We start from the raw sequence: 19006 nt of genomic DNA, 5'->3' as shown, positions 1-19006 counted from the left end.
CCCCTGCTCGCCACAGCTAGAGAAAGCCCACACAGCAACGAAGACCCAATGCAGCCAAAAATTAATTAATTAGTTAATAAAAGAAACAGAGAGAGAATCTACCTTCCGAAGCAGGGCACATGGGTTCAATCTCTGATTGGGGAACTAAGACCACATGCATGGAGCAACTGAGCCCATGCAGTCTGGAGCCCACATGCAGCAATAGAGAGCCCATTCACCACAAGGAAAGACCTTACAGACCTCAGCGAAGACCCCATTGCCACAACTGAGACCTGACACAGCCACGTGGAAAAAAATACGCTGACATTCCGGTGCACCTACTATGTGCTGAATACCCTGACCGATCCATTCATTCCCCTAACAAATACTTATTGGCTGTCCCAGATCCACAATGTGCCAGACCTTGTTCTCAGCACTGGGTATACAATGGTGAGTGTAACAGTCAAGGCTTCCCTCGTGGCTCAGATGGTAAGGAATTTGCCTGCAATGCAGGAGACCTGGGTTCAGTCCCTGGGTTGGGAAGAGCCCCTGGAGAAGGGAATGGCAACCCACTCTGGTATTCTTGCCTGGAGAATTCCATGGACAGACGAGACTGGCGGGCGACAGTCTATTGGGTTACTAAGAGTCAGACGACTAATACTTTCAGTTCCAAACAAGCAAGGAAAAAGTTGTCTAATTGTTTACTGCACTAAGTGCTATGAAGGAAGAGAATCTGGGCATTGTGAGGGTGCAGTAAAGGGACACGACCTTAGGCGGTCTGGCAGATAAAGTGGGCTGTAGCCTTTCTAACATTCCTCCTAGCAGTAGATGAGAACAGCTCCACTTGAATCTGGTGCATTCATCGTGTTTTTCTTTTCTGTATTTTATGATTTAACATCTCAGAGGCCTTGCTGATCTGGGAGAGGCTGCTTGCCTCTCAGGGCTAGCTAACTCCTAGAGATAACAAATGATTTGCCTGCTTATAAACCAACCAGTTCAAAGCCTGTACTCCCAACTGCCACCTTTATCAACCCTTACACACCAAGTCAATATTCCTGGTGCTTTAAATCTCCCCAGCGCCAGGTACTAGATGACTAAGGGGAACTCCTATGAGCTGCCAAAATTAGGCAAACTGTCCAATCTTGAGCCTATTCAGCTGCTTAACCTACAGCTTCCTTCCCACCTTCCTTCCCATGGAAAACGCAGTGAGTGCTCTGAGCCCTGCTCTCCCCTGGCCCCTCCTGCCTCCTGGCTAACCCTGGGGCTTCCCCATGTGGCCCAGCATCGTGTGGCAGCCCCTTTCCTCTAGGGAACAGTGAGTAATAAAATCTTCCTTCAATGGGTTTAGCTTCTCCAGGTCATCACTCCATCATCTGCATAAATTAAAAATCTCAGGAAATTACCTGGCAGTTCAATGGTTAGGACGCCAAGCTTTCACTGCCAAAGCCCTGGGTTCAATTCCTGTCCAGCGAACTAAATTGCCACAAGCCATGCAGCACAGTCAAGAAAAAGAGTCCCACAAGAATATACAATGGAAAAAAGACAGTCTGTTCAATAACCAGCACTGGGAAAACTGGATAGGTACATGTGAAAGAATGAAATTAGAAAATTCTCACACCATATATATAAAATAAACTCAAAATGGATTAAAGACCTAAATGCAAGACTGGAAATCATAAATCTCCTTGTAAAAAAACATAGGCAGAACACTCTTTGACATAAATTGTAGCAATATTTTTTGGATCTGTCTCCTAAAGTAAAGGAAACAGAAGTAAAAATAAACAAACAGGACCTAATTAAACTTAAAAGCTTTTGTACAGAAAAGGAAACCATTGACAAAAAGAAAAGACAACATATGGAATAGAAGAAAATGTTTGTAAATGATGTGACTGATGATGGCTTAGTATCCAAAATACATAAACAGTTCACACAACTTAATATAAAAAAAAATTAAAGAATGGGCAGAAGATGAGAATAGATATTTTTCCAAAGAAGACATACAGATGGCCAACAGGCACACAGAAAGATGTTCAGTACTGAGCATCTTCAGATTAATGCAAATTAAAGCCACAGTGAGATATCACTTCACAACTGTCAGAACAGCTATCATCAAAAAGAACACAAACAACAAATGTTGATGAGAATGTGGAGAAGAGGGAACCCTTGTACACTGTTGGTGGGAATGTGAATTGGTGCAGCCATTATGGAGTACAGCATGGAGGTTTCTCAAAAAATTAAAAATAGTACCATTAAAGTACCATTAAATAGTACCAAAAAACTAAAAAATACTACCATATGATCCAGAAATTCTACTCCTGAGGATATATCTGAAAAAATGAACACTAATTCAAAAAGATAAATGCAACCCAGTGTTCACAGCAGTATCACATACAATTGCCAAAATATGGAAGCAACCTGTCTATCAACAAACAACAGATGAATGAATAAAGAAGATGTGGCATGTATATGGAATATTATTCATCCATAAAAAAGAATGAAAATTTGCCATTTACAATAACATGGGTGGACTTGGAGGGTATTGTACTAAATGAAATGTCAGGCAGAGAAAGACAAACACTATACAATATAGAATTTATATAGAATTTAAAAAATAAAACAAACTAGTGAACATAACAAAAAAGAAACAGGTACAGGACCAGGAAACTAGTGTTTCCCAGTGGAGACAGGTAAGGGGAGGGGCAAGAAAAGGGTAGGGGACTAAGTACAAACTACTAGGTAGAAAACAAATAAGCTAAAAGGATATATTGTACAACACAGGGAATATAGCCAATATTTTGTAATAGCTAGAAATGGAATATAACCTTTAAAGGTTATGAATCACTATGTTTTATACCTGAAACATACAATATTGTACATCAACTATATCTCAATTAAAAAAATAAAAATCTACATGTTTTATGCTTAAGACATCTGGGCAGGTTCACTGACTGATCAATAAAATATTTATTCTATTGTGCCAGTTTCCAGACCCAGGTCTCATGATACTGGGAGTTTCCCCTTCCTGCCTCTTGGGACTCAGCAGTCATGCTGTACGGGATCCCAGGCAGCTCCGTGGAAAGGTTCATGTGGAGAGGAACCAAAGCACCTGGCCCACAGGCCCTTCAAGCTCCAGCTGACAGGCAAAGCCCACCTACGTAAGCAAGCCATGCAAGTGAACCACCCTGAAATGGTCCTTCCTCCTCCATGAGCCATCCCTGCTGAGCCCTGTCCAAGCGGCAGATTCCTCAGCATAATAAAGGACTGTTATTGCTGTTTGCCAGTGAGCCTTGGTGTGGCTTGTTTTGCAGGAGTGGATAATGGGAACACATTGGGTGGAGTCTCTGAGGAGGTGAAGAGTCAGCAGAGATCTGAGGGGTGAGAAGAAATGTTGTGTGAGGCGTGGTGGAGGGAGGTTCCTGTTAAACATGGACAGTTCAACACCGTCCTTCCTCTTGAAACCCCACTAAAATGATGGTAAAGAGTTTAGAATTGGAATGAACTGACGAGAGATGATCACCTTATCAAGCTAATGATGGTTCACACCAGAGTAAGGATGGGGGTAAGAAGCACGCACAGGCAGTGAAGTGAAAATCGCTCAGTCATGTCTGATACTTTTCAACACTATGGCCTGGAGCCCGCCAGGCTCCTCTGTCCATGGAATTCTCCAGGCAAGAATACTGCCATTTCCTTCTCCATGGGATCTTCCCAGCCCAGGGACTGAACCTAGCTCTCCTGCATTGCAGGTGGAGTCTTTACTGTCTGCACCACCAGGGAAGCCCAGGAAACAAGCCCCAAACCACAGCAAGCCTGCAGGATGGAAGCTTAGGACCCTCAGAAGCAGAGGTGTGGAGTGGCCTGGAGGCAGGAGACTGGCTGCACAAGAAGCAATTAGATTCCAAACATTACTTCCTCATCCCCACCCTAGAGCACAAGGAGGCTGCTTCCTGGGGAGTTTGAATCAGACAGATCTAGATTCAGGGACCCTCGGCCTGGTGGAGATGGGGGCACCATAGCAAGACAGGGCATTAAGTGAAAGAGCACACTCTAAATGGTGACTCCCTCAGCTCTTTTCCCCCAATCAGTCCCAAGAGCACTGACCAATATGACCTTTCCCCCAACAACCAGAAATAAAAAAGTAGAGACAGCTGACCCACCTAAGAGAAAACCCCCACAGATTCTGAAATGTGGGGCCTCTGTTGGATCCTTCCACATCCAGGAAGCAAGTCCCACAGGTCCCCAGTCAACTTTTTGGAGTCTCCTTCTTAGTTAGAGCCAGGGTGTTGTACTGAAAACTGCCATCTTTTCAGGAATTTTGCAAACTGATTGGAATTATGTCACAGCTTGAAATCAGCAGGGATGGAAGTATTTACACAATGGAAACAAGCAAGTACATCAAATCATGGAAACCTGCTGAAAAATCCAGACACTGAAAAACCCAAACCAAGTCAAACAAAAGTATGGAAATAAACATCCTGAAATGTGAAGTCAAGTGGGCCTTAGGAAGCATCACTACCAACAAAGTTAGTGGAGGTGATGGAATTCCAGTTGAGCTATTTCAAATTCTAAAAGATGATGCTGTTAAAGTGTTGCACTGAATACGCCAGCAATTCTGGAAAACTCAGCAGTGGTCACAGGCCTGGAAGAGGTCAGTTTTCATTCCAATCCCAAAGAAAGACAATGCCAAAGAATGTTCAAACTACTGCACAGTTGCACTCATCTCACATGCTATCAAAGTAATGCTCAAAATTCTCCAAGCCAGGCTTCAACAGTACATGAACTAAGAACTTTCAGAGGTACAAGTTGGATTTAGAAAAGGCAGAGGAACCAGAGATCAAATTGCCAATATCCGTTGGATCATCGAAAAAGCAAGAGAGTTCCAGAAAAACATCTACTTAATTGACTACGCCAAAGCTTTTGACTGTGGGCATCACAACAAACTGTGGAAAATTCTTAAAGAGATGGGAATACCAGACCACCTTATCTGCCTCCTGAGAAATTTGTATGCAGGTCAATAAGCAACAGTTAGAACCTGACATGGAACAACGAACTGGTTCCAAATTGGGAAAGGAGTATGTCAAGGCTGTATATTGTCACCCTGCTTATTTAACTTCTATGCAGAGTACATCATGCGAAATGCTGGGCTGGATGAAGGACAAGCTGGAATCAAGATTGCCAGGAGAAATATTAATGATCTCAGATATGCAGATGACACCACTCTTATGGCAGAAAGTGAAGAAGAACTAAAGAGCCTCTTGATGAAAGTGAAAAAGGAGAGTGAAAAAGTTGTCTTAAAACTCAACATTCAAACAAGATCATGACATCCAGTCCCATTGCTACTGCTGCTAAGTTGCTTCAGTCATGTCCGACTCTGTGCGACCCCATAGACGGCAGCCCACCAGGCTCCCCCATCCCTGGGATTCTCTAGGCAAGAATACTGGAGTGGGTTGCCATTTCCTTCTCCAATGCATGAAAGTGAAAAGTCAAAGTGAAGTCTCTCAGTCATGTCCAACCCTTAGTGATCCCATGGACTGCAGCCTACCAGACTTCCCCGTCCTTGGGATTTTCCAGGCAAGAGTAGTGGAGTGGGGTGCCATTGCCTTCTCCATTACTTCATGGCAAATAGATGAGGAAACAATGGAAACAGTGACAGTACTTTATTTTCTCGGGGTCCTAAATCACTGCAGATGGTGACTGCAGCCATGAAATTAAAAGACACTTGCTCCTTGTAAGAAAATCCATGACCAAACTAGACAGCATATCAAAAAGCAGAGACATTACTTTCCCAACAAAAGTCCATCTAGTCAAAGTTATGGGTTTTCCAGTAGTCATGTATGGATGTGAAAGTTGGATTATAAAGAAAACTGAGCACCAAAGAATTGATGCTTTTGAACTGTGGTGTTGGAGAAGACTCTTGAGAATCCCTTGGACTGCAAGGAAATCAAACCAGTCAGTCCTAAAGGACATCAGTCCTGACTATTCATTGGCATGAAGGACTGATGCTGAAGTTGAAGCTCTAATAATTTGACCACCTGATGTGAAGAATTGACTCATTAGAAAAGACCCTGATGCTGGGAAAGATTGAAGGCAGGAGGAAAAGGGGACGACAGAGGATGAGACGGTTAGATGGCATCACCGACTCGACAGACATGAGTTTGAGTAAGCTCTGGGAGTTGGTGATGGACAGGGAAGCCTGGCATGCTGCAGTCCATGGGATGGCAAAGAGTCGGACATGACTGAACGACTGAACTGAAAGCAACTCAGAGACTGGTTTTTGTTCTAAACCTTGTAGTATTATTTGGAATGTTTACAATAAATATTCATGTTACTTTGATAGGGAGATCACTGTTACAGGGTTCTTCCAGGTTGTATGAATAATACAAGAGATGGCCCCGGATCAGGTGAGAATGAGGTATGTCCCAGGAATTGAAAGAGGGACTGTGAGGGTGGAGCACAGGGACAGAATGGAGGGGGTGGGAGATGGGGTTGGAGAGGGTGGGAGATGGGGTTGGAGAAGGAGACAGGGGCCAGATCATGCTGGGCCCTTTAAGACATGTTTTGTTTTATTCTAAGATAAACAGAAGCTTGTTTCAGGGAAGCAGGAGAGTGACAGGACTCATTTACTTCTCTTAAAGATCTTTCAGCTTCTGTGTGCCAGTGGACTGAAATGGTATCCCAAGGCTGGAGAGGAAAGGTGAGAGTAGAGATATGTTTTGGAGACTGGATGTTAGGAAGTCACATAATTTAATCTACTTTGGCAGACAGAGAAACTGGGGCTCAGATTGATCCGCTGAAGATCTCACAGCTAAAAGTGAGTGGGATTCAAACAGAGCTCTCCAAGCTCAAGGCTCCCGTCTCTTCTGTGCACAGAGGGGAGGGTGCAGCCCTCCCCTTCCCCTCAGATCCCAGCACGAGAGGAAAACCCCTGTTCAGCTATGGACTCAAAATCTTTAAAACATTTGCCCTCTTACACCCAGTAATCTAACTAACCTAAAATAAAGAAACTTTTTGCAGAAAAGTTGTTCCTCACAAGCGATGATTTCTAACCTTGGAAAATGGAAGTAACCTAAATATGAAACACAAGCAAATGCTAAGAAAAATGTAGCCAAGCGCTTGGCAGAATGTTTGGCAGCCTTTAGACAGCACGGCGATGAACAGCAAACGTTGCCACGAAAGGAACACCCACGATGTGCCAGACCCTGGGCTGGGTGCTATTTAATTCTCACAAGAACATTTCAGGGTAGAAACCATTATACCCACTTTACAGATGGGGAAAGTAAAGCTCAGAGGAGTGAAGAGCCTTGGTTGTGCTTACAGAACTGAGAAGCTACACAGCTGTGCTGAGCAGTTCACTGAGCTTCCCCGAGCTCGCTTCTTCATCTGTAGAATGGGAATGATACCTCCAATAAGTGGTAATTTGGGTGGGGGCAGGTAAATGGTAGTAGAACATGCCAGCTCAGTGCCTGGCATACAGTAGGTGTTTGGCAAATGCAAATCCTTTCTTTTGCATCTTGTGGGGCCATCTTCACCGTCTGACTGCTACTCCCCATGCCGTCACCACAGAAACTGCTCCCGTCTCTCCCTGTTCCCCCCTACCCTGCCCATGCCCTGAGATTGAGTGCAGACGTCAAGAACAGGGCAGGGCTGTTCTTGTGGACGAGGCCAAGGACTATATTTCTGGGTCACTATCTGCAATGGAACTCTAGCCAGTGCCCCTGAGGAAGCGGCTGTGAAAACCCCTGGCTTGCCAAGGTCCCTAAATACGATAGCGGGGACAACCCACGTGCAGGACAGCAGGGTTACGCTCAGCCAGGGTGGGAAATGCAGATGGACCTGGTTTCTTGGGAGGAGTTGATAAGCCCTCAGTCCTCAGAATCTTGTGTGCTGAGCCACAGTTAGTGAGACAAAGAGTATTCCATGTGAGGTGCTGGCACGATGGAGTTGGGACTGAGGTCCAGGTGGTGCTAGTGGTAAAGAAGCTGCCTGCCAGTGAGGGTGGACGTAACAGATGTCCCATCCCTGGGTCAGGAAGACCCCCTGGAGGAGGGCATGGCAACCCACCCCAGTATTCTTGCCTGGAGAATCCCATGGACAGAGGAGCCTCGCGGGCTACAGTCCATGGGGTCACACAGAGTCGGACACACAGAGTCGGACACCATGCGTGCACATGGTGAGGAACTGGTGGCTTGGGGGCCGGTTGGGGACAGGGATGGCAGAGGGGACAGAGTGGTGATGGTGGCAGGGATGAGGTGCGGATGGATTCAGCAGTGACCCTTGTGGTGATGCGGGGGTGGGGGGGGATGCAGTTGGAGCTGGAGGCGGTGATGGTGGTGGGCTGACAGAGGAGATGAAGACAGATTAGGGTTTTGGTGATGCTGACAGGTTCCCGGCATCCATTGCATGAGCAAAATTCAGGGCACTTAACTCTGCCTGGACGAAGCTAGCCCCGGCACCCCCTTGGATGTGTGATCTTGGACTTAACCCCTTCACCTCTTTTTCTCTCTCCATTGCCCTCCTTTAGAGGTGAGCCCAGAGCCACAAGACCGTTTGCCAGTAAGTGTGCACCTCACCCAAGTTGAAGTGTAATTAGAAGATAAGAGACTCCTGCCCTGGGCTCCGGTCCCAAGGGGAAGCGAGCTGGCAGGGATGGCCAATGTGGCTAGAACTTTGCACCCATTACCACTGAGTTCTTAGCACACCGCAGTCCTAGACAGGAAGGGACATGACTCAGTAACAGGATCAGAACCCAGAACAGGACCCGCGTGCTGTCCTCTGCTAGGCTTCTGGTTTTCTCTTTTCCTTCGGCCATGCCCTCCCCACAGGCCTGTGCAAAGCCCCGGGGTCCAGGCAGAGGCAGAACAGCCTTAAGCAGGGGCTTCATTCTGCAGGGTCCCTGGGACCTCCACCCCCACATCCCCTTCCCACACCCAGCTCTACTCACCTTTCATCAGAGTTTCTTCTGACACCCCCTCCCATTCTCACGGGCCCTCAAGAAGCCTGTGACCCATCCTCAGAGTAATGCTATCTGTTACGTTTTGGGTAAGGCACAGTCTTTGCCCTGAGTTGAGCCTGCCTCATTCCCGGGGAGGGAAGAGAGGGCTGTCAAGCCCTTTAGGCCGGAGTCCCAGGGATGCTCCGGCTCCTGCTCAACACGCCACTCCAGCCCTCTGCCTCCCCGGTCCAGTGCTCCTTCTCCCCGCCTTGCTGGGGCCCTGGGTTTCACGCAGGCTTGCCTCCTCCTCGTCATGGGAGACACACGCTCATTATAGACACACGCTCATCTGATCATCATGAGGCCGAAGTTCTAACAATCTGGATTTGGTCACCTGAGAAAAATGCACAGAGCCCGTGAGAGCTGGGAAGGCACAGGCTGAACCTGCCCCGACAGGGAGCCTTCCCGCCTCACTGGCACGGCCACTCCCACGCTCAAGCCTCCGCCATGGCTCCCGCTGGCTGCGGAGCCCACTTCCTGTCTCTCCCCCAGGCGCCAGGCGAGCAAGCAGGGCCTCACAGCAGCTGGCTCCGTTCACCCTTGCTCTCCGGCATCCAATCCTCAGGCCACACCTGTTTTCCTGCCTCCAGATAGTTGCATATACCCTCCCCTCCACCCAGAACACCTTCCCCAGTCTTCTGCATATGTGCAAACTCTGTCTATCCTCCAAGGCCAAGTTAGGTGTGGTGCCCAGAACAGGCGTTGTCGGTCCCTGCACTGGCCCCTAAGCTTCTGGTATGTCAGCAGGAGTAAGAGAGCAGGCACAGATGAACAAGTGAGTGGAGCAAACCAGATAACCAACGAGGACCTGCTGTACAGCCCAGGGAAGTGTACTGTATATTCTGTAAAAGCTCTAAGGGAAAAGAATACGAGAAAGATTATATATGTGTGTATGTATGCGTGCTCAGTCATGTCTGACTCTGCAACCCCATGGACTATAGCCTGCCAGGCTCCTCTGTTCAGGGGCTTCTTCAGGCAAGAATACTGGAATGGGTTGCCATTTCCTTCTCCAGGGGGTCTTCCAGACCCAGGGATCGAACCCGCGTCTCCTGCAGCTCCTGTATTGGCAGGCGGGTTCTTTACCACTCAGCCACCAGGGAAGCCCCATATTAAGATATATATGTATATATAACTGAATCACTTTGCTGTATACCTGAAACTAATACAACATTGCAAATACTATACTTCAATTAAAAAAAAGAAGAAGTGAATGGAGTCACCCAAGGGCCTGACTGGGACGGGGACCCAACAGAATCTAGGCCAGTCCCTTCCCCAGGCCTCAGCTGTGCTTGGCAGCCCCAGGCAGAGGCCTGAGAGTGAAAGAGGCTCAGCCTTCTTCAGGGCCCAGTCCCTGTACGGCTGAGCCCAGGGCTCTGCTTCGCTCCTCTCTGCCTCTCAGTTTGCCTTCTGAAAAATGGGACTAGGTACATTCTAGAAATTACAGCTTCTCTTCCCCCAACCCCTCTCCCCGACATCCCTCTACTCCCCCCCTTTCCCTACCCTCAAAAGGTGCTTGAGATGGGTTCACAGAGGACGTGGAATTAGAGTGACTCTGGCCTCCACCCTCTGAGACGTGCAGGCCCTTGGGGAATCCTGTCCGGTTGGGAGAGGCGTACCCACCCCGGTGGCAAACAGCTCTCAACAGCCCACGGCTCCAAGACATTTTAGAATTTGGAAGCACTGGGAATGGGGCCCCCAGGACTGCCTGGGGCCTCCAGGAGGGCCAGAGAGGGAGGTGGCCCTCCTCACCCATAGGCCCGTCCCTGTGGGCTGGCTCCACCACCAGCCATACCACCACCTCCAACTGACCGCAGAATCCCACTTTCTCTTTCTCGCCTTCTTATTTACTACTCATAGGTATGTCCCATCTGTAAGCAATCAACTTTCCAGGGTCCAGGTGAGGAAACCATGGCCCAGAGAAGCTCAGAGAGGGATGCCCCAGAGGTTAGGCCCAGACTGGTTCCCAAACCAGGATTTCCTGGCAAGCCTTGGTCTGGGGTTCCCTTGATGCCACCAGGGCCCTCCTGCCCCAGCTCCAGGCTGCTTCCCTGGCAAATACACATGGAATCAGATGGCCCTGAGTTTTGATCGCCGCAGTTCATGGTTCCCAGACCTGCTCTCATCCTCCTGCCTCAGTCTCCTTCCTGAGAAACAGGGTTTGGATAAGAACCAGAGTACACACAGGAGTCACGGCCTGTCTCTATCATTTGGATTTCAGTGTTTTCCAGGCCCCTGCTTTGTGTCTGGTGTCCCAGCCCAGCAGTTCCTGAAGAGGCACAGGCCCAGCCCAGCTCTCAGCTGAGTCTCTACCTGGTTCCCCAGGACAAAGAGATGTGTCAGGGCCTCGGGATGTGCCAGAGCTTGGGAGGAGGGTGCCTGTAGTGAGTAACAGCTGAACATTTCCTAGTCTGGCTGAGGAGGCACCGAGCTTTGTTACTGATCACAGGCCAAACTCCCTGGGGCTCTCCAGGTTCTTTCCTGCTCTATAACCATCCCCATTCTACAGATGAGGAAACTGAGGCCCAGAAGAGTCACGGAGCCCACTCAAAGTCAGGAGGGAACTGGAATCTGAACCCAAGCTGTTGGAGTTGGAGCCCAGTCCTTCTTCCTTGAGTGCTGGTGCTGCCTGGCTCAGCCACCCTGTCTTCAACCCCTCAAGCTTCCCATGAAAGGGGCTGAGGCACGTGAAGTCACTTCTCTAGGGGACCTGCCTCCCTTCTGTACTGAGAAGAAACCTATTGGATCCAAATCACCTAAGGCCTTGGAAGGAAAGGGGGGCATCAGGGCCTTGGGAATAGGTGTTAAATGGCAACCCACTCCAGTGTTCTTGCCTGGAGATGGGGGACGGGGGAGCCTGGTGGGCTTCCATCTGTGGGGCTGCACAGAGTCGGATACGACTGGAGCGACTTAGCAGCAGCAGCTCTACACTGCAGAAGACACCGAGGCCCTGTGGCCAGGCTGGGATTCACTCCAGGTCCACCTACCTGGGCCCCAGAGCTCACTTCCTCCACCCAGTGCCCCCACGCAGCTGAGGGGGAGACCCCCCCCCCCAAAGCTCACTGTGGCCCCAGCAACCCCACTCGGTCCATACCCCTGGCCAGGAGACCCCACACCCCTGCTGCAGAGAAGCTGTGCCATCCCTACCTGCGCCCCCAGGAGGGGCCCTGGAGACAGAAGCTGTGCGCTGGGGCCAGGTGGGCACCGTCTGGGGCCTGCAGTGGCACAGTCAGCAGACTTTGGCACCATCTCCGCCTCCCTTGAGAAATCATTAACCCTGAGAGACACCACACCTCCGGGGATGGGAAGGACTACTCAGGAGGCTCGGACCACAGCTGAAGAGGGGGTACGAGGGCAGGACTGAGGCGGGGACCCCCTGCTCCCAGGCCCAGAGGCCTAAGCCACAGGAGCCAGAGCCCAGCAGAGCCGAGCCCACAAGAGGTAGGAACCCAGCCCCAGCCCTGAGACACGTGTGTGAGGAGGCAGGTGACATCTGGGCCCTCCATCTCCTCCCTGCCATAAGATCCCTCAGTGGCAGAGGACCTGTGAGGGAGGTGAGAAAGGCAATAGGTTCTGGGAGGGAAGTAGTAAAACAGTGTGATAATCCAACATGAAGTCTTCAGAGAGCAGTGAAGGCAACCATGATGGGTGCCCTCCTTTGAGGCCCCTACCCTCTCCCAGGGTTCATCCATCCCCACCCCACCCCCACCCCACCAGAGCTGATTTTAAATCACTTCCCCTCCCTGAGCCACACAGCCACACTCCCTGTGTCTGGACCAGGGGGTGCTGGGTCCTCCTACCCTAGGGGCAGGTGAGGGCAGCCAGGGAGACACTCGGGCCAGGAGGGGCATTCAGTGAGGCCTGGAACAACCAAAAGAGACCATGAGATGCAAATATGCTCTCAGTTCCAGGAAAGTCCTCGGGGGAGGAGGTCGTGCCTCCTGAGAGGAGCTAGAATCAAATTCATTGAGCACCCACAGTATGCTTTATCTCCACCTCAGTGGACATGAATTTGAGCAAACTCTGAGAGATGGGGATGGGGAGCCTGGAGTGCTGCAGAAAAGGATCATGGGGCTCAGAAAGGGGAAGTGACCAGAAGCCAGGAACTGGCTCTGACGACAGCACCAAGGCCTTCGATGAGGGAAGAGTTCTCCCGGCCTGCCTCACCCCTCCCCATGTCTCCTCGCCCAGCAGGGCATCCTCCACACTTCCTATCCAACCCCTGTTCCGGCTGCCCAGCAGTTCTCCTGGCTTCCCTGGTGACAAGACCCAGTTTTCCTCTGTGGAACCTCCTCACCTAACCCCTCCTTACCCCGATGGAGGGCGTATGATGAGGCCAGGCACAGCACCACCCTGGCCAGAGCTTCTGGTTTGGGTTTGGGCATGTGACCAAAATTGGGTCAGATAGAACTGATGAGACTCAAATAAAAGACTTTTGTTGGAACTGTTACGAATAAGAACTTCATTCCTCCCCACTGGGATGTCCAAGTCTGAGAAAGTGACTTTCAACAGCTGTCTGTCTTACTACCATGAGGAGAAAGGCTACTGAGAAATAACCCAAGGCTGAGTTAAAGCCGAACTAAAAAATGCAGGCACATGAATTCCTCATGACTTATGCGAGCCCCTGGATATAGCCACACCTGAAGCCATCACCGCAAGACTCTTCAGTTACTGAATCAATACACTCCTTTTCCTGCTATGTCTGGTTGAATTAATCTGTCCTCATTATAGTGCTCTTGAGGCAGGAAGTTCCTCATCCCTACACCACCCTACCCAGATGCTAAGGAAGGAGCACAGACAGAGTTAAGGTAAGCGAGAGAAGAGTTTGAACTTGGTTTGGCCAACTCCCTGTTAAGCCTCCTGGAGTTCCCACTTCTCCTCATAGCATGATATTGGACATCTGCATTCATAATTTGGGGAGCATAGTATTATTTTCTTCATAGGATTCTTGTGAGGACAAAACCAGATCACTGGAATACTGTTCCTGGCTTGGGGCCTGGAACACAGCATGGACCCCGCCCACCAGTCATCTGAACTCCCAGGGCACTGAATCCGTAGTTTGCTCAGCACACACGCCACTGTCCCGTCATCATCCTGGGTGGCCTTTTCCTCATGGGCAGGAATCACACTTGACTTAGACTCAGTAGATAGATGTATCAGGCAGTTATGATATGACAGACACTTTAACAGAATGTTTGTTCCCCAAACCCCCAATTTTAAAACAAATTATCAAAATACATATGCTGTGTGCACACCCATGTTCAAAGCAGCACCATTCACGATAACTAAAACATGGAAGCAATCCAAGTGTCCATTGACAGACGGGTTTGTTGTTGTTGTTCAATTGCTCAGTCACGTCCGATTCTTTGTGACCCCATGGACTGCAGCACTCCAGGCTTCCTTGTCCTTTACCATCTCCTGGAGCTTGCTCAAACTCATGTCCATCGAGTCGGTGATGCCATCCAACCATCTCATCCTCTGTTGTCCCCTTCTCCTCCTGCCTTCAATCTTTCCCAGCATCAGGGTCTCTTCCAATAAGTCATCTCTTTGCATCAGGTGGCCAAAGTATAGGATGCATAAGCAAAATGTGGTCTATACATACAATGGACTATTAGCCTTAAAAAGGGAAGGAATTTCAACACATTATGATATAAATGGACCTTGTTATGCTAAGTGAAACGAGCCAGTCACCTAAAGACACAAACTGATTCTACTTATTGGAGCTATTTAGAATAGTCAAAATCACAGACAGAAAGGAGAATGGTACTTACCAGGGGCCAGAGCGGGAGGAATGGGAAGTAATTGTTTAGTGGGTATAGAGTTTCAGTTTTGTAAGGTGGAATGAGTTCTGGAGATGAAGAGCAGTGACACACAACAATATGAGTGTCCTTAATACAAATGTATATTTGAAAATGGTTAAGATAGTAAATTTAATATTATTTATTTTACCATAATTTTTTAAAATTGAAAAACTATGTGCTACAACAAGCTTAAAAAGTGATGAAATCTGGATGAAGGAAAAACCAATGAAAAAAATGAGGAGAAGTTAGCCCCTATAGAGTCCATAAAACATTTAAATATTTGCCTTGACGTTCCAGATAATTGTCAGAGGTGGGCCATGAATTGGGTTCTGAACCTCCAAGCAGGCAAGGCAAAGAGGGAAACATAATCTGAGATCCATTAAGCCCAACATCCATCCAACGCACATACATACAAACAGAGAGAGAGAGAAACCTCACGAGAATTTGGGAATTGTGGTGTAATTCCTAACCGAATAGGTTTTACCTCTTGTGTGTCTCCAAGAAAAGGATGCTACAGGATGTTGGATGGCACTTGACATGACTATTAAAATGTAGTTGCTAAGAAACCAGGTTCAGGATCAGGGGCTGAGTTCAATTGTAATGAGGCAAATTACAGAACCTCCTGAATCCTCAGTTTCCTCATCTGTAAATTATGGGTAATATATGAAATCTACCTCAGAAGGTGGTGGTAAGGATGAAAATGAAGTCATGCACTTAGAGTCACAACGACCAACACAGAGAGAAGGCTCACAGAATGTTAGTTTCGTAATGGTGTGGTGAGATCACTAGGGGCCTAGCTGGTAGGAGGAGAGATGGGCACCTCTGCCCAAGGCTCCAGGCCCACCCCAGGCCAAGGGAGCTAGCCTGGTCTCTCTGCCTAGGACCACGTAGGACAAATCCCAGCCCCAGCCCCTGCCCTCGCTCCCGCTCTGACCCCTGGGGCCAACAGCTCTGATTCACTGCTCTGGCCCTTACAGGGTGTGTCCTGGCCTTCCCAGACCTTTGGCCAGTGTGTGGATGAGCCAGGTGTGGCCAGATGGTGCTTTTTCCATCTCAAGGGCACCTGTCTGCCTGCCATCAGGTGATCTGAGCAGCTTACTGGGCTCTGGGCTGTAATTGATCCAGGTATGTGTCAGTTTCAGAGTGGCAAGTGGCCAGCCACAAAATAGGCCTAAGAGGTCAGAATATGAACTCAGATGACTTAGGTCCTAATCATCTCTCCACAGCTTACCAGCTGGGGGCCTTGGCAAGAGAGTTCATCTCCCAAACTTCAATGTCCTCATCTGTAAAATGGGCACAATTGCAGAAGCCAACCCTTACATTTGTTATAAAAAATAAGCAGGAAATGCGCTAAAGCCCTGGGGCTTCCAGGGTGGTGCTAGTGGTAAAGAAACTGCCTAAGCTGTGCAGGAGACACAAGAGACATGGGTTTGATCCCTGGGTTGGGAAGATCCCCTGGAGGAGGGCCTGGCAACCCACTCCAGTATTCTTGCCTGGAGAATCCCATGGACTGAGGATCCTGGCGGACTACAGTCCACGGGGTCACAAAGAGTCAGACACGACTGAAGCAACTTAGCACACACACGTGCACTAAAGCACTAGCACAGGACAAGTGATAGAGAGGCGGTAGCAATTTGGACCCACACCAGGGTTTCTTCGCAGCCACTGTCTCAGGTGCATGGTTTTTAAAAGCTTTTTTAAAAAAATTATTATTTATTTTTGGCTGCCCTGGGTCTTGGCTGTGGCACACAGGCTCTCTTCTGTTTGGGCCAGCAGAGGCTACTGTTTGCTGTGGTGCACAGGCTCTAGGACACAGAGGCTCAGTAGTTGTGGTGCACGGGCTTAGTTGCTCTACAGCATGCGGAATCTTCCCAGACCAGGGACCAAACCCGTGTCCCCCGCATTGCCCGGTGGATTCTTAACCACTGGACCACCAGGGAAGTCTCTTTAAAAGTTTTGATCTGAGAAATGTCTCGTTGCTTGTCTTTTCTGGTGATCTACTCTGTGCACTCACTCTGTGCTCAGGAATTAATCAAGTTGAAATCAAGCCCTGACTTGTCCTGTGGTGTCTGGCAAGTCATTCCTCCCTGAGCTACAACTTCATCTGAAACATTGAGTGTCCCCCTCACACCTCAACAGTGTATGGCTTCAGAGGTGACCTGGAGAGCCTGGGCTGAGTGTGTCTCTTTGCTGTGCATGTGTCCAACCCTTCCTCAACCTCCCAGCTTCACATACTTTTGCAGAATACAAGTTTCCTTCATCACTCTGTCTTACAGCTGAGGAACCAGCCTAAGGTATTAATATATAAACAGCCCCTTGGTGTCAGACTCACGACCTCCCATCCTAGAAAGAACTTGAGGACCCATGAGACCAACTCCTTACCCCCCCCCCTCAGGCCTCTGAGCCCCTTCCCAGGGTACACATTCTCTCTAAAGGACCCCTTCCACAGGGCTGCTCTGCCACAGTTTGCACAGCTCCAGTGATGGGGAGCTCACCCCTTCCCCCGACCTTCACTCTGTGGCCCCAACTGTATTTGTTTTTATGGAGCTGAGAGTTGCCTGAACACTTCCACTGGGCTTGACTTCAGGGAGTAAAAGGCCCCACTTCCCCTCTCTGCTTTGCCACAACTTCCCCAGAGCCTTCCCTCAGGTTCTTCTCAGCACTCCTCACCACCACCATCCCGGGAAGGTGTCACAGCCAGGAAGACCTGTGTTCCCATTCCAGCTCTTCTCACCCTCAGTTTCCACATCAGGAAAATAGGGGGAAGTAAAATAACACATGGCTGTCTCTGAGATGGAACAGGCCTCTGAGCCCCCCAGGAATGCGACCTGGTGTCACATGCCCCTCCTGGGGTCCCCTGCCTCTTCTGTGTCCCTTCAATGGACAGGAACTGATTGCTCACCTTGTCCAGGCACTGTGCTTGGCAGAGGACACTGGCCGGGTGGGGACAAGCATCCCTGCCCCCACAGAGGGAAGCTCTGTGTGACAGCAGAGTAGGTCAGGCCACAAGAAAGGAAAGCGAAGCCCAGGTAGAGGGAATAGTGTGTTCAAAGCCCCACTAAGGAAAGAACCTGGCTCCTGGGAGAACTGAAAGATCAAGGTGGCTGGAACTCAGGGATCATTTCTTCAAAGGATTGGGTGTCAAAAACCATTGCACATTCATTCAATAAGTTGCTAGCCATCAAGTTAGAAAAGAAAGTAAAACAAAATAAATGAACAACAAAAACCTGCCTGTGTTCATTGCAGTATTATTCACAATAGCCAATACTTGAAAACAACCTAGGTGTCCAAGATAGATGAATGAATAAGCTGTGGTATATACATATATACCTAGACACACGATGGAACATTCCTCAGCCTTAAAAAATAAAGAAATCTTGCCATCTGCAACTACATGGACAGACCTGAGGGGCACCATGCTAAGTGACACATGCTAAACAGGGACACATGCTAAGTGAAATAAGTCAGTTAGAGAAAGGCAAGTACTGCATGATCTCATTGATACGTAGAACTTTTTTTGAAAGTCAAATACATAGAAACAGATTGTAGAATGGTGGTTGCCAGGAGCTGGGGGTGGGGGAAACCAGGAAGTGTTGGTCAAAAGATACAAATTTTCAGTTACATAAGATGAGTAAATTCTGGGGATCTAATGTATAGCAAGGTGACTATAGTCAATAATACTGTATCTGCCTTATACTTGAAAGGTACTGTTGAGAGTAGCACAAAACAACCACAAAACATCAAAATGGTAACTATGTAGGTGAAGAATGTGTTCACTAACATTATTTAGGGAAAGATTCTGCAGTATATACATGTACTGAATAATACTGTACACCTTAAACTTACAAAACGTTCTATGTCAACATCAATTAGATCTCAATAAAGCTGGGGGCAAGAAAGAACAGACTACTGACATCTACCACAGGTTGGATCTCAAAAAACATGATGCAGGATGAAAGAAGACAGCATTTACACAGAGAGTTATTCCACTGATATGAAGTTCTAGACACAAAAGCAAATCTACAGTGTCAGGGAGCAGGTCCATAGTTGTGATTTCAGGAAACTGACTTGGAGGGGGTAAGAGGGAACTTTCCAGAGTGATGAAAATGTTCTAGATCTTGATTAGAATTTAGTTATACAGAGGTATACATTTATGAAGAATGTACACATAAGCTTTATTTTACTGTATAGCTACAAAGCATATCCTAAATTAGGCTTTAATGTAGTTCGGATTTTAAAA

The 19006-nt window shown here is 48.4% G+C and overlaps 1 protein-coding gene across 1 annotated transcript in view; it reads right to left on the bottom strand.

Annotated features, from left to right (window-relative positions):
* The window catches only part of CDHR2 (cadherin related family member 2), a 45934-nt gene extending 33720 nt beyond the window's left edge, over positions 1–12214 (bottom strand). Inside the window, exon 1 of the mRNA XM_052643780.1 lies at positions 12113–12214. Within this exon, the coding sequence (XP_052499740.1) occupies positions 12113–12214 (102 nt within the window). The remainder of the gene's footprint in view (positions 1–12112) is intronic.
* Positions 12215–19006: the final 6792 nt, after the last annotated feature.

The sequence above is a fragment of the Budorcas taxicolor genome, chromosome 7 (assembly GCF_023091745.1).
Source record: "Budorcas taxicolor isolate Tak-1 chromosome 7, Takin1.1, whole genome shotgun sequence".
In the NCBI taxonomy this organism is placed as follows: domain Eukaryota; kingdom Metazoa; phylum Chordata; class Mammalia; order Artiodactyla; family Bovidae; genus Budorcas; species Budorcas taxicolor.
This window is presented reverse-complemented; position numbering and strand designations above follow the sequence as displayed.